The 14,694-nt window shown below is 41.2% G+C and overlaps 2 protein-coding genes across 2 annotated transcripts in view; one reads left to right on the top strand and one right to left on the bottom strand.

Annotated features, from left to right (window-relative positions):
• LOC119659385 (coiled-coil domain-containing protein 186) overlaps positions 1-1,018 on the bottom strand; it is a 23,591-nt gene extending 22,573 nt beyond the window's left edge. Inside the window, exon 1 of the mRNA XM_038067444.1 lies at positions 612-1,018. Within this exon, the coding sequence (XP_037923372.1) occupies positions 612-869 (258 nt within the window). The 5' untranslated portion in view covers positions 870-1,018. The remainder of the gene's footprint in view (positions 1-611) is intronic.
• LOC119659386 (pre-mRNA-splicing factor Slu7) lies at positions 1,015-14,694 on the top strand. The gene is made up of 7 exons (XM_038067445.1): positions 1,015-1,510; positions 1,569-1,823; positions 1,916-2,144; positions 2,220-2,403; positions 2,472-2,723; positions 13,988-14,266; positions 14,400-14,694. Exons 1-7 carry the CDS (start codon positions 1,168-1,170, stop codon positions 14,577-14,579), a joined length of 1,722 nt encoding a protein of 573 aa, XP_037923373.1. The 5' UTR covers positions 1,015-1,167; the 3' UTR covers positions 14,580-14,694.

Genomic DNA, 14,694 nt, shown 5'->3' with positions numbered 1-14,694 from the left:
TCAACGCGGAATTATTTGCTACCAGAAAGGTGGGGAAAAGGGCGCAAGCGATGGACAATATTTTTCGTAAATTCATTGGCAATGGCATTTAGTATCAGTTTTCAGGGTATAATGAAGGCAATTTCCGATAATTTCATAAGCATAAGGCCCCACTCAAAAGCGTAAAATGCAGTCACAAACACTGTTCAATGCAGGCGAAATAAGAGAAGAATAATAAAAGGCCCCAGAACGGGGAATGTTTTTAAAGTTGTTTCAAGATATGACCTTTCCAAGAAAGTAGTCTTTTGCACTTCTAATGATAGAGATAATAAGTGCAAGTCCAGCTTCTCACCGTCAACACACTCCACTTCCAACCAATGAAAACAGAATAAGAAGCGTGTCAAGAAGGCAGAGAAATTGAATTCCCGGAAGCAAACTCTATCAACATCACAGAATAGATTCCAATTTTCGGATTCAGAAGACATTCAGGAAACATATACAAGTAAAGACCTTCATGGAGACCAGTAAGTGCTTTGCAAAACCATATTGGTAATTGTCCGCTACCCATGGCTTCAGGCCCGTACCCACTCCCACATTCCGGACCAGCTGCCAACTCACCCGCCTAAACTTACCGCACATTTCTCCTTTTCCAAAATCTTCTTTTCGCGGTCGTACAGCGACGCCAATTCATCCTTCTGTGTCAGCAGTAATTGCATTTGTGAAATTTCCTTCTCCAGCAGTGAAATTCTCTCATCAGCATCGCCCGCGGTCGTTGCCGTCCGTTCACTGTCCTCATTTTCACTTCTTTTTTCCGCTTCTATTTCCTCTTCCTTCACAATTGGCACAGAAGTTTCTTGATCTGAAGTCGGGCTTTTAGCACTTTCGTCCATTTTCAATAAGCAACAATTTCACATTGATTTCTACACTAGAAAATAAACATCACGTACAAATATTTACATCCAAACATACTTGGTCTTCTTCTTATCGCTGACGGATGCCACTTCACAGTTACCAAAACCCGGCCAGCACGGGAATTCGAATTCCAATTTCAAGCGAAAACGGGCCAAGTCGTAAATGTGATCTCAGCTGATTGTCAAGTTGACAACGTTGTGTATTGGGCTTGGGGTATTTTCGTTGTTTGGTTTTGCTGTTTTGCTTCTATTAGATCTGTCCGGGTAGCATTCCACTATGTCTTCGGTAGTGCCGAGACCGTCGGTCTCGAAAATCATCCACGACAAGAGTAACGAGGAGGAACCCAAGAAGAAATCACGCGAAGATTGGCGGAAAGCTAAGGAGCTAGAGGAGGCTCGAAAAGCTGGCACAGCACCAGCTGCGGTCGATGAGGAAGGTCGCGATATAAACCCTCACATACCTCAGTACATTGCTAGCGCGCCATGGTACTATGGGGCAAGTGGACCGACACTCAAGCATCAACGCCCACAGAATGAAGAAGAGGAAACAACCGTGAAAGACACGGTGATCCACAAGAAAGGGGTGGACACAAGCAAGACTATCACAAAGTTCAGGAAAGGTGCGTAAAACGAGATTATAATATAATGCATTGGATAACTCAATCATTTTTCCAATAGGGGCGTGCGAGAATTGTGGCGCTATGACGCACAAAAGGAAAGATTGCCTCGAGCGACCACGGAAAGTCATGGCTAAGTACGCGGAAGTTATAGTAGCTCACGATGAGTACATTCAAGACAGCGCTCACGGTGATTACGACGGCAAAAGGGACCGCTGGAATGGCTACGACCCCGCAAACCACAAAGACATTGTGGAGGAGTTCGAAAAGGTCGAGGAAGCCAAACGACAACTCAAAGCAGAGAAACTAAAGGACAGTAAGTCTAATTACCAACTTACAAATGTTTAAACTCGATTTATTCTCTTTGAAGAGGTGCTAACGATTCGCATGAATATCAAATCATTTCAGATCCAAATGCAGAAATTTCAGATGAAGAAGGTGACGACGACAAATACGTCGATGAAGTAGACATGCCTGGTACAAAAGTGGACTCGAAACAGCGTATTACAGTGCGAAATCTGCGTATTCGTGAAGATACGGCGAAGTATTTAAGGAATTTGGATTTGAATTCGGCTTACTACGACCCTAAAACACGTTCCATGAGGGATAACCCGCACCCACAATCTAAATCTGAAGAGTAAGTGACTTGTGCATTTTTTAAAATAACAGAAACTGCTTGAACTGTCTCAACTTTAAATTCTTTACGTTTCAGGTCCGATTTTGCTGGTGAAAACTTCGTCCGGTTCACAGGAGACACACAAAAGCATGCCAAAGCGCAATTATTCGCATGGGAGGCTTACGAGAAAGGTGTTGACGTACATCTTTTAGCTGAACCTACCAAATTAGAACTCCTCCAACAGGAGTACGTTAAGAAGAAAGATCAATTTAAATCAGCCGTGAGTTGGTTATAATCACTATCGATAGAAGCTTTAATACTTATGGCATTTCCCTTCTTTTATTTTAGACCAAAGACACAATTCTAGGCAAATACGGTGGCGAGGAGCATCTGGATGCACCGCCAAAAGCTCTACTGCTCGCTCAAAGCGAAGAATATGTGGAATATTCTAGAAGCGGAAAAGTCATCAAAGGGCAGGAGAAGCAAAAGGCGAAGAGCATATACGAGGAAGATGTTTACATCAACAATCACACAGCTGTCTGGGGTTCGTACTGGAGTGGTGGCAAGTGGGGGTACAAGTGCTGCTACTCTTTTATTAAGGTATGTATTAAAGTATTGCAATATTAGCGCAGAAAACCGACGTAATACGTTTTAATTTCGGTTAGTTTTTGCGCTCACGGAAATTTTTATAATTTTTTCAAATGGCTGTCATCATTAACGGCGCGACAACCGGTATCCGGTCGAGGCCTGCCTTAATAACGAACTCCAGACATCCCGGTTTAGCGCCGAGTTCCACCAATTCGATATCCCTAAAAGCTGTCTGGCGTCGTGACCTACGCCATCGCTCCATCTTAGGCAGGGTCTGCCTCGCCTTCTTTTTCTACCATAGATATCGCCCTTATAGACTTTCCGGGTGGGATCATCCTCATCCAGACGGATTAAGTGACCCGCCCACCGTAACCTATTCAGCCGGATTTTATCCACAACCTGACGGTCATGGTATCGCTCATAGATTTCGTCATTGTGTAGGCTACGGAATCGTCCATCCTCATGTAGGGGACCAAAAATTCTTCGGAGGATTCTTCTCTCGAACGCGGCCAATAGTTCGCAATTTTTCTTGCTAAGAACCCAAGTCTCCGAGGAATACAAGATCGTAGTCTTGTACAGTAAGAGCTTTGACCCTATGGTGAGACGTTTCGAGCGGAACAGTCTTTGTAAGCTGAAATAGGCTCTGTTGGCTGACAACAACCGTGCGCGGATTTTATCATCGTAGCTGTTATCGGTTGTGATTTTCGACCCTAGATAGGAGAAATTGTCAACAGTCTCAAAGTTGTATTCTCCTATCCTTATTCTTCTTCGTGTTTGACCAGTGCGGTCTGATGTTGTTGGTTGATTCGTCTTCGGTGCTGACGTTGTCACCATATATTTTGTCTTGCCTTCATTGATGTGCAGCCCAAGATCTCGCGCCGTCTGCTCGATCTGGATGAAAGTAGTTTGTACGTCTCGGGTGGTTCTTCCTATGATGTCGATATCGTCAGCATAGGCCAGTAGTTGGGTGGACTTGAAGAGGATCGTACCTCTTGCATTTACCTTGGCATCACGGATCACTTTCTCGAGGGCCAGGTTAAAGAGGACGCACGACAGGGCATCCCCTTGTCGTAGACCGTTGTTGATGTCGAATGGTCTTGAGAGTGATCCTGCTGCTTTTATCTGGCCTATTATTTATTATTTCTTATTCTCCGAAATTACCTAATTTGAAAATCTTAAAAACATAACGATGGTGTCACTGTACGGTGTCTCGGCTGCAAAATTCCTGTCATACCGATACGTGCTCAAGTATAAACAAGTCGGGAAACCGGAAGCTTGACGCTTCAGGTATAAAAGGTTTTGTGTTTCCCTATGTTAGCAGCATAACGTAGTTCTCCATGCATTGAAAGCATTGACCCGAGATATTGAAATCGCTCAGTTCTGGGCAGGTTACTGCCATTGCAAGAACTGAGCGATTTTAATATCTCGAAGGGCAGGTTACTGCCATTGCCAGTACTGAGCGATTTAAATATTTCTAGTCAATGCTATCAGCCAATGGAGAACTGCGTAATGAAATTGTTTCACGCATTAATGCAACCTGGATGAAGTGGCATTCCCCAACTGGTGTTCTTTGTGATCGACGTATCAGCGCACGCCCCAAATCTAAAATTTACTGCAATGTCGTCCGTCTGCCGCTCTCTATAGTTCTGAGTGTTGGTCGACTATAAAGGACAATGAACGGCGTCTTGCGGTAATGGGGCGAAGATGTTGCATTGCACTGGTGGCGTGACACGTTTTGATTACGTTTGGAATGAGAATATCCGCGATCGATATGGGTTTGCACCGATCGTAGACTGCGAGAGAGGCGTTTTCGATGGTGTGGTCACGTAATTCACCCTAACGAGAATTCATCAACCAGTATTGGTCAGAACGGGGGAGGCGAGTACAATGGGCCAACACGGCCTGAGTGCTCAGAAGCTGTAGCATCTCCCCCACCATACACACACACACATTGGTCAGAACATCGAAAGCAATGGTAAGCAACCAAAAAGCCGGCCAAAACAATGGTGGCCTGATACGCTGGATTTAAAGGTCTCGCGATTACATCCCGATCAGGCATTTGATAAAATAAAATGACGAAACCGATCACGACGAGTCGACCCCGCTTGTGAACTGAAGGCTGAAGAAAAAGAAAAAGATGTGAGAAGCGACGAGTGCACGACAGCTCCGTGTAATATAGCTAAAAATTCCATTGCCCTCCATATTCTAGAAAGCGATTTAAGTAAATCATTTGATGGAAAGCCCTGTGTTGATAATGGTCAACCTCATACGCTTCACACTCTGAGTTTAATATTATTAGAAAATGCCAACAATTTAACCAACATCAAATATAAAAAAGGGCTAGGGAGAATTAGATTCTTCTTGAATGGAATTTTAATATTTCACTCGAATTTCAATTATACTCGTTAATTATGACGTCAGCATCTTATTTGTATGGCTTAGAATGCTGTTAATTAGCACGAAATTGATAAGTTTGAACTGCTATAACTTTCCCACCAATAGTTGGATTTTCATGAAACCTGGCATGTGTATGCACAAGGCTGTCCTCTATGTCGGTGCAAAATTTGGTACACTTAGGATGAACTTAAGGAGAGTTTTTTAGTCTATTTCTAAAAGTTGATAATATACCATTAGTAAATTTTTTGAGCAGATACCGGAATGGGAAGATTAGATTTCACATAAGTGTTTTACAAAAAACCTTAAAAAGGGCTGCAGATAAATAGATTCTTCATAAATGTGACTTTAATATTCCACTCGAATGTCAATTCATCATCATCATCATCATCATCAACGGCGCAACAACCGGTATCCGGTCTAGGCCTGCCTTAATAAGGAACTCCAGACATCCCGGTTTTGCGCCGAGGTCCACCAATTCGATATCCCTAAAAGCTGTCTGGCGTCCTGGCCCACGCCATCGCTCCATCTTAGGCAGGGTCTGCTTCGTCTTCTTTTCCTACCATAGATATTGCCCTTATAGACTTTCCGGGTGGGATCATCTTCATCCATACGGATTAAGTGACCCGCCCACCGTAACCTATTGAGCCGGATTTTATCCACAACCGGACGGTCATGGTATCGCTCACAGATTTCGTCATTGTGTAGGCTACGGAATCGTCCATCCTCATGTAGGGGGCCAAAAATTCTTCGGAGGATTCTTCTCTCGAACGCGGCCAAGAGTTCGCAATTTTTCTTGCTAAGAACCCAAGTTTCCGAGGAATACATGAGGACTGGCAAGATCATAGTCTTGTACAGTAAGAGCTTTGACCCTATGGTGAGACGTTTCGAGCGGAACAGTCTTTGTAAGCTGAAGTAGGCTCTGTTGGCTGACAACAACCGTGCGCGGGTAATTATGACGTCAGCATCTGATTTGCATGGCTTTGGAAGCAGTAAACTCATGCGAAATTGCTAAGTTTGAACTGCTATAACTTTGGCGTTAATTGCCTGATTTCCATGAAATTTAGCACATATATACGAAATATTGTCCTCTATGTTGGTACAAAATTCGGAAGCCCTAGGATGAACGTAAGGGGGGTTTTCAGTAAATTTCTATAAAGTAGTAATATACTATTAGCAAGTTTATTTGAGCAGATATCGGAATGGGACATATTTTGAGGCCTAGATTCCATCTAGACGCACCACCCTGATTTTTTTCGGATTTTTAGGCTGGGTAGTTTCCGAAAATGAGTCCTGTCTCACTTCAAGTGCGTACATTTTCACTCCTTACTCACGCACTTTGCAATTTATGCCAAAACTAATGTCAGTTTCGGAAAGTACAAATCGAGGCCTTTCATTTGATACCCTACACAACTATATCCGGTGAAAAAAATTTTTGAATCCCCCCTTTGCATGTATGGGGAGCCCCCCTTTAAACTCCACCTAAATTTATGCCACTCACTGTATGCGTGGGATTTCATAGTTCCCATCTGTCCACCAAATTTCGTTCGGATCGGTTTAGCCGTTTTGGAGAAAAATGCGTGTGACAGACAGACAGACATTGAATCGATTTTAATAAGGTTTTGTTTTACACAAAACCTTAAAAAGTATTCTTTTTTTTCTTCAGCCTTTGTCCCCTTTACAAGCGGCGTCGGCTCGTCGTAATCGGCTTTGCCATTTGGCTCTATCGAATGCCTGATTTGGATGCAACCTCGAGGCTTTTAAATCCCCATTCAGGATATCAAGCCACCGTTGTTTCGGCCTGCCTTTTGGTCGTTTACTATCGACTTCGATGTTCAGACCAATATTGGCAAGTGAATGCTCGTTAGCACGAATTGCGTGACCATACCATCGAAGAGGCCTCTCTCGCAATTTTTCCACAATCAGTGCAACCCCATAACGATCGCGGATATCCTCATTTCGGATGTGATCAAAACATATCACACCCCTAGTCCAACGCAACATCTTTGTCTCCATTACCGCAAGATGCCGTCATTGTCTTTTCTAGTGTAGTTTTAGATTTGAGACGTTCGTTGATACGTCGATTACAAAGAACACCAGTTGTGGAACACCACTTCACCCAGGTTGTGTTAATGCGTGAAGCAATTTCATAATGCAATTCTCCAATGGCTGATAGCGTTGATCTGAGGTATTTAAATCGCTCAATTCTGGGCAGATCATTGGCGCTGACAGTGATTGTGCCTGTTTCATGGGGATCGGTCGTCAAAAATTCAGTTTAGATTCAATCTGAGACCGTGTTGCATGAGGCGATCATTCCATTTCTGGACAAGTTGCTCGAGGTCATTATTGCTATTAGATGCTAGAAAAACATTATCTGGATAAAGCAGTGTGTGGGGTACTGGACGTTGGATGTCCCATGTGACGGTGTCCATAACAAGAGCAAAGAGGAATGGTGAGAGGGCGCTTCCTTGATGAACACCAACAGAGACACGAAACGGTTTTAGTGCACACGCCATATTTTGAACTTTACTTTTCGAATCGTGGTAGAGTAATTAAACCCATCGCACGAGTTCTTCTGGCACTAAGTGTTGTCAAACGCTTTCTCTAGATCCAGAAATGCAATGTAAAGAGGGCGATGCGTCTCACAGTGTTTCTCCATGAGTAACCGCGCAGCGTGTATCGCGTGAGTAGTTCCGCAGTTTTTGACAAATTCGGCTTGATTCACGATTATTTGAATGATTTCGCGTATACGGTTGTCAGGAATGCGTTCAAAAATCTTTATGGTATGAGATTGTAACCGGATTGGACGATAATTTGAACATTCTGCTGGACTAACTTTCTTTTTCCATATTGGAACAGTGGTACTTTCTTGCCAGTCAGACGGTGCTCTTCTCTCGCCATCTATCCGTTGCGGCTCGACGGTTGGTAAGCAAAGTACCGTTCTTGTCATTAACGCAACAGAAGTGTTCAATATCCTGTGTATGTTCGTTACGGCTTTTAGCAAGTCGATACAAATCTCTCTCGCCATCCTGAGCGTCCAATTTATCGTAAAGATTTTTGTAATGTTTCGCTCGGATGACAGCGACTGCTTTCTTTGCTTCCCGGTTGGCATTCTTATAAATTTGCGAATTAGCAAGCGTTTTACTGTCGAGAAATTTGTGGTAAAGGCGTTTCTTTTCACGGACCTTCATTTCAACATCATCATTCCAAAGCCAAGTATCTCGTTTTATATGCCGCTTACCCGGGTTGGTGACCCCGCAGGACGGCAATGAATGGCCGATGTTGAGGTGCGATGGTCTCATAGGGAGGCTTTGCAATCAATGACAGTGGTAAAATTTGGGCGTCTTATGAGAATATAATCGATTTGTGTTTTACTGTTCCCACTATAAAATGTAGGAATTTGAGACAATTGTTTGATGAACCATGTATTCATAAGTACAAGGTCATGGGTGTCCGCAAAATCGATTATACCTCGCCACCCTCATTGCGCGCTCTGAAGCCCTTTCCCCCATTGCATCTGAGGTGGATGCCCTAGCATTTCTCCGAGGCCTGTGACTCAATCCGATCATCATGTTCGTAACGACATTGTATGCATTTTGTTGGTCGGCCTGTCGAGGTAGGATCAGGTAGGATTTAGCATAGTGGAATACCTCCAACTATACTCTATTTATCTCTTTCCCTGATCTCAGCATTTTATTTTTGTTTTACTGAGGATAGTACAGAGTACGTTGCCTAAAACCCTCCTCCTTTACCTGGGCTTGGGATCAGCATACTATGTTAATAGCATCACGGAGTTTAAAGGTTTTCTTTATTTAAAGGCAAATAAATATTCTTTTTTGTTGTCAGCGTCATTTGCAGTACTTTTTCTCGATATGTTTCATACAGGTTAGTCATCTATACAGGTACATATCGAAATACTTAATTCATTCTGTTGAGGGATCATTGCACCTTTTGCTGAGGCTTTAGCGCGGTTTTTCATTTCAGGGTGAAGGTGGCGTGACTATACTTGGTCTCGCTTAAGCGAATTTTCCATTTTGCGAGTTTCCAGCGAACTGTAAATTTTTTTGCACAAAATATGGCCATGTGGAGTATCAAATGAAAGAGCTCGATTAGTACTTTTCGAAATTAATCATATTTTTAAGAGTGGGTTAAATTTATGGGAATGAGGGCTCAACAACTGCAACAGGTCTCGTTCTCAGAACCTATTCAATCGAAAAATCTGAAAAACTGTACAATGATGCATCTGCACGAACTCTAGACGTTGAGTGGATGGGTTACATACTTGTGGGGTGCAACTGATGTCTGATGAGTATTGATTTATAGACGAATTCCTTTGTATTTTGAGAAATTCAACCAGTTCTTTGATTTAGCGGTTTGTTTTCCACTTTTATTTCTTTTTGTGGCTTCACTTGCACGTTTTATAATCAAATGCGAGCGTTATGAAATTACCTGATAACATGGCTTGCTAGCACCAAAGTTAATTATATCAAGAATTTTTCATCGATCGTTAGCCAATAAGTTCAAAAGAAACGATGTCTTATTCAGTTTCTCGGGTTTTTTCCGTCCAATATGTCCAATAATTTTTTTTTTTTGGTAGTTATCAGCCTAGAGAGTGTTAAAAAATGATTTGAATGCTTGAGAATTAGCTTAAACTGTGGAGGGCAGCAGATTGCGGCAATCATTATCTCGCCAGTGTACTCCAGCAGTCTTCTAGAGAGTAATCCTTAATTTGGGATCTCATAGGTGTGCCAATACTGGCATGGGCATTTCATTTTGAAAACTGTCATAGAATACCCATCAATTTGAAAATTATTTTTTTATGACATACACTAATGATCAAAAAAAAGTGGACACCCAAATTTTTTCCGAAAATCCAAACTTGAACCCTAGTTTCTCCCCAATTGATAACAATTTCAAATATCTGTTTTACAAATACTATGGTAGGAAGTGTAAAGGCTATTTATAAATAAAAAACAAATTTTTTATTATTAATAAGAGGTATGTCCTCCTTTATTTTTAATAACATTATCAATTCTGTTTGGCATAGAATTAATTAGTACTTCTAAATACTCCTCGGAGATTCTATTCCAGGCACCCAAAACAGGTTCCCATAGCTCGTTTAAGTTGTTAATTGTCTTGTCGTGAATCTCACGATCAATATGGTCCCATATATTTTCGATGGGATTTAAATCAGGGCTTTGAGCAGGCCAATCAAGAGTCCTTATATGTTTTTGGGCCAACCAATCGGATATGAGCCTTGTCTTATGGCATGGTGCATTATCTTGTTGGAAAGTTAATAGGCGAGGTGTTCTGAACCTCGCTAGACTTGGTACCAGTGATGTTTCTAAAATATTTTTATATTCAGCTGAGTTGATTTTTGTATTCACTGGTACCCGGTGCAGTACACCTACTGTTTTTGAGGAAAAACAGCCCCATACCATTATTCCAGGGTTGCCTTTCTGCGTTTCCTGGATGCAATCCTCACTGTATTCCTCGCCTGACCTACGAAGACAGCGTTGCGCCCTGTCCGATCGAAGGCAAAATCTTGATTCGTCCGACCAAATGATTTTAGTCCAGTCGGTGTTTCGATGGTCTTTGGCCTAAACCAATCTTGCAGCTTTGTGCCTCGGTTTGAGAGCCGGAACTTTTCGACAGCGCCGACTGCGAATGCCAACATCTTTCAAACGGCGTGAAATCGTGTGGCGACTTACTAAGTTTCCGCTGGCTGGCACAAAATCTTTAGATATTTGTGCGATCGACGATTTCCGATTCCTCAGCGCGTGTTGTTCCAACGCTCTCGTGTCTTTGCTATTCATTTTTCGTGGTCTTCCGGAGCCTTTCTTACGTGCTACACTGCCGCTTGCTTGTTTACGTCGCAAAACTTGCTGCACACCGCTTCTCGAAACTTCGACATCCGATTTTTAAAAAATTCTCACGATTTCGCGTTGTGATTTGCCAGACTCGCTTAGTCCTACGATGCGTCCTTTTTCTTCCTCCGTTAATTGCCTGTAGAAAAAATGTATACACTTTTCTTGAGTTTCTTTTCAAACAAAATGATTTTTTGAAAATAAGTCAAATATATGAATTTTTAATCTTCAAACTGATTTCTCCGCTTGCTTCCAGGACTCTACCAGGATTATGATGAGTTTTTTCTTACTATCCTTTTCTACTAAGTTAATGATAATAATTACTTACCGCTGTTTTGGAGACATTTTAATTCGACAAATTATTAAAAATGTATTTCAAGCACTATTTCCACCTTTGAATGATTTTTCACTATTTCTAAATTTTGTATCCTTGCACTTCGTCTGTTTGTTAGGAACTGATGTCCTTTGATGTTCTGATGTCCCTTTTTATACCTGCTTCATTGCAAAATTACGAAAAACCCCGAAATATTACATGCGGCGACAATATTTGACACTCTTTCGACACCAGGTAGGTGGCCACTTTTTTTTGATCATTAGTGTAGTGCTGAAACTGCGTTTTCCCTTTAAAAAAAGGTCTAAAACCCGGAATCGGTTATTGCTTCGTTGATAATAATTAAATAAGGGAAAGTTACAAGTACTCACATCCGAATAAAGCCTAGTATCCGTTGAGCGCCAACTGATACATAAACTTTTCTGATTTCGCACCTGCCGATCAGTGGAGACGTAAGAGATTTTACATATGGTCTTTAAATTTGGTGTTTATCCGTCTTTGGGTATTCCATGCAAGCAATACTATAAATGCAGCTCATCTTCGTTATATGTACTCCGATCTTTTGATTGGAAAGTTGCGATTTCACTTGGAACATTCTACTTGACTCTATTGTCTGTATGTTGAACCTTTTAAATATTGGTTGCAACTGCTGCTTTGTGTAAGACAAAACCTTATTAAAATCGGTTTATTATCTGTCTGTCTGTCCGCCACACGCATTTTTCTCGGAGACGCTTATAGCGATTGACACCAAATTTGGTAGAAAGGTGGGAACTGTGAACGCCCACGCATACAGTGAGTTACATCCTTTTACGTCGAATTTAAGTGGGGTCCCCATACATGCAAAAGGGGAGTGTATTTTTTTTTTTTATCAAATATAGTCATGTGTGGTTATCAAATGAAAGGTCTCGGTTAGTACTTCCGATCTTAGTTTTGACATTTGTTTGAAAGGTGGGGAGTGCGTGAGGTTGAAAGTGATAATTTATTGAAGGGAGCCATTCTCACAAACTACCCAAACGAAAAATCTGAAAAAAAATCAGGAGGCTGCCACTATATGGTGCCTGGGCTCCGAAATAACTTCCATACAGATATCTGTTCAAATAAAGTTAACAATAGTATATTACTATAATTGTTAGTAATTGGTTGCAAAACTCCCTTAAGTTCATTCTAGCCTCACGAAATTTGCAGTAATGTAGACTATAATATAAAGCATGATATTACCAAGTTTGGTGGAATTCGCACTATTACTAACAAAGTTATAATACGTCAAACTTGTTGCTTCTTTGTAATTCAAGACTATGAATGTCAATATCATCCGAAACTGGATACTCTAACATAATATATGCATATATCACGTGCTATGTACTAAGAAATACACAAAACCTTTCGTATCTGAAGCGTCCAGCTTCCGGTTTCCCGACTTGTTTACAATTTTCGAACATGGAAATTTGCTTGCTCTATTTGGTCCTCCAACGATATTATAAAAGCCTCAGTAACGGAGAAAAAGAGTTGTTCGTCGTCACCACTAAGGTTGTCTTAAAATATTTATTTTTTATTTGAAATAGTTTCCATTCATACAAAGGGAGACTACTCTCATATATTGCTTTGCTTTTTTCCTTCACTCATTCAAAATTTAAATGTATCGCTGCTGTAATGATTTAAATCAATGGGCACTTCCTTGATGCTCAGAACGATTTTGATGTGTTTGCTATTCTCCGAACTCTGTTCTTTGAATCACGATAGAGTAGTTTAATGTAACTGACAACTTCTTCTTGGACTAAATATGCCTAGTGGAAGTACATTTCAAACCTGTAGATGCCTCTAGAGGTTCTACAGGTTCTGTCGATATTCCCGACTTCTTTCGATTGATTCCCTGCAATTGCTGCAAAAGTCAACAGTGCTTGTAGAATTTGATATCTCGAACAACTGTCCACCCGAGCTCGCTGGTCGGTGAGCAAATTATGATCCTTGTCATTAATATATTAAACGCTCTCCACATCCTGTATGTGTGTATTTCAACGTTTAATTAGTTGATTTAAAACTCCGTTATCAACACGATACCCTTGTGGAATTCGTGATAGATGTGCTTGGACTTCGTCGTTGCAATGCTAAATACCTCAGTTGTTGAAGCGTTTATCAAGCTTGATGACTTGGATTGCTATGTAGGCTTTTATGTCTGAATAGGTTCAAACGCAAACATCCACCCCGAAAGGAAGAAATTCGTTACTAGAGCGACCCCCTTTATACGAAAGCAATCTGTATTTCGAGTGCCGACTGAGGCCTATCTGATTCCTCACTGACAACCAATCAATCATTGAATACATTGGATATGAATTAACCAACATGATATGTAGACGCTGGGTCTTTGGTATGGATCTTTATTTCGCAATGTCCCGAAGGGTTTCATTTCCCACGTAAAAGTGAACATTTTTGAGTAATCATGTAGTATTGTAATACGAATTTCTCCTTTCCCATTGTGTGCCACTGATAAATACAAGATGCGTTCGTAAATCTGGTGCATCAAAACAGACCCAGTTCGTTTCGTTGATCATCAGGGTGTGACAGTGAGAACTGTCAATTTGGGTTTCTCTTCCTTCGGGACGGAGCTTACTTTGACTGAAGGCCAAAATCGTTTCCTCAATTGTCTTGAAAAATTCAAATATCTCTCCGTATTCTTTTTTTTCTAGAACTCTTATTGCGTTGGAGATAAAAACGTAGCGGTCCCAAGTGTGTTATCTTCAAATAGTGAAGAGTGTCCCGGTCCTTCAAACGAACCGAGCTGCAGTAAAACTCCAACTATTGTCAGCGATGAAGCACCTGAATCAGAATCCGACAAAGAATCTGATGATGAAAAAGAGGAGGAAAAGGAACGAAAGTCACACAAAAAATCAAAGAAAAAGAAGAACAAAAAGAAGAAGTCCAGAAAGGAAAAGAGCAGAGATAAAGAAGACGATAAACTGAAATTGGTAAGTAGTTTTGCTAGTATTAACAAATGGCGACTGTTCGGTAGTCTTTATTCCGAAATTATATGTATATACATTTTATAAGAATTACAAATTAAGGGCAATTGAATGTTTATGGTCATTTCTTATTTTGCAGGCGCTGAGGGCGCAGGAAGAACACGAAACTACCGTCAAAGAACTAATGAAGCTAGATGAAAGAAAGCGACCTTTCAACAGCATGTATGAGTGTAAAGCACCCACAGAAGAGGAGCTAGAAGCGTACATGATAAAGCGAAAACGAGATGAAGATCCGATGTTGGCTTTCTTGGAAAAATGAGTCGCCCTGCAATGATAAACTTGTATTTAGTTCTATTTATATTTAAGCCATAGATTAATTTAATATTCAGACATTGTTTTCCACAATATCATAGCGAGTTGAACTCCTGTGAGCG

Source organism: Hermetia illucens, chromosome 6 (assembly GCF_905115235.1).
Source record: "Hermetia illucens chromosome 6, iHerIll2.2.curated.20191125, whole genome shotgun sequence".
In the NCBI taxonomy this organism is placed as follows: Eukaryota; Metazoa; Arthropoda; class Insecta; order Diptera; family Stratiomyidae; genus Hermetia; species Hermetia illucens.
This window is presented reverse-complemented; position numbering and strand designations above follow the sequence as displayed.

Coding starts and splice junctions, on each gene's coding strand:
- LOC119659386 (XM_038067445.1), top strand. CDS start 1,168: ATGTCTTCGGTAGTGCCGAGACCGTCGGTCTCGAAAATCATCCACGAC. Junction 2,145..2,219: donor CCACAATCTAAATCTGAAGA/GTAAGTGACTTG, acceptor TTTACGTTTCAG/GTCCGATTTTGCTGGTGAAA. Junction 14,267..14,399: donor AAGACGATAAACTGAAATTG/GTAAGTAGTTTT, acceptor CTTATTTTGCAG/GCGCTGAGGGCGCAGGAAGA.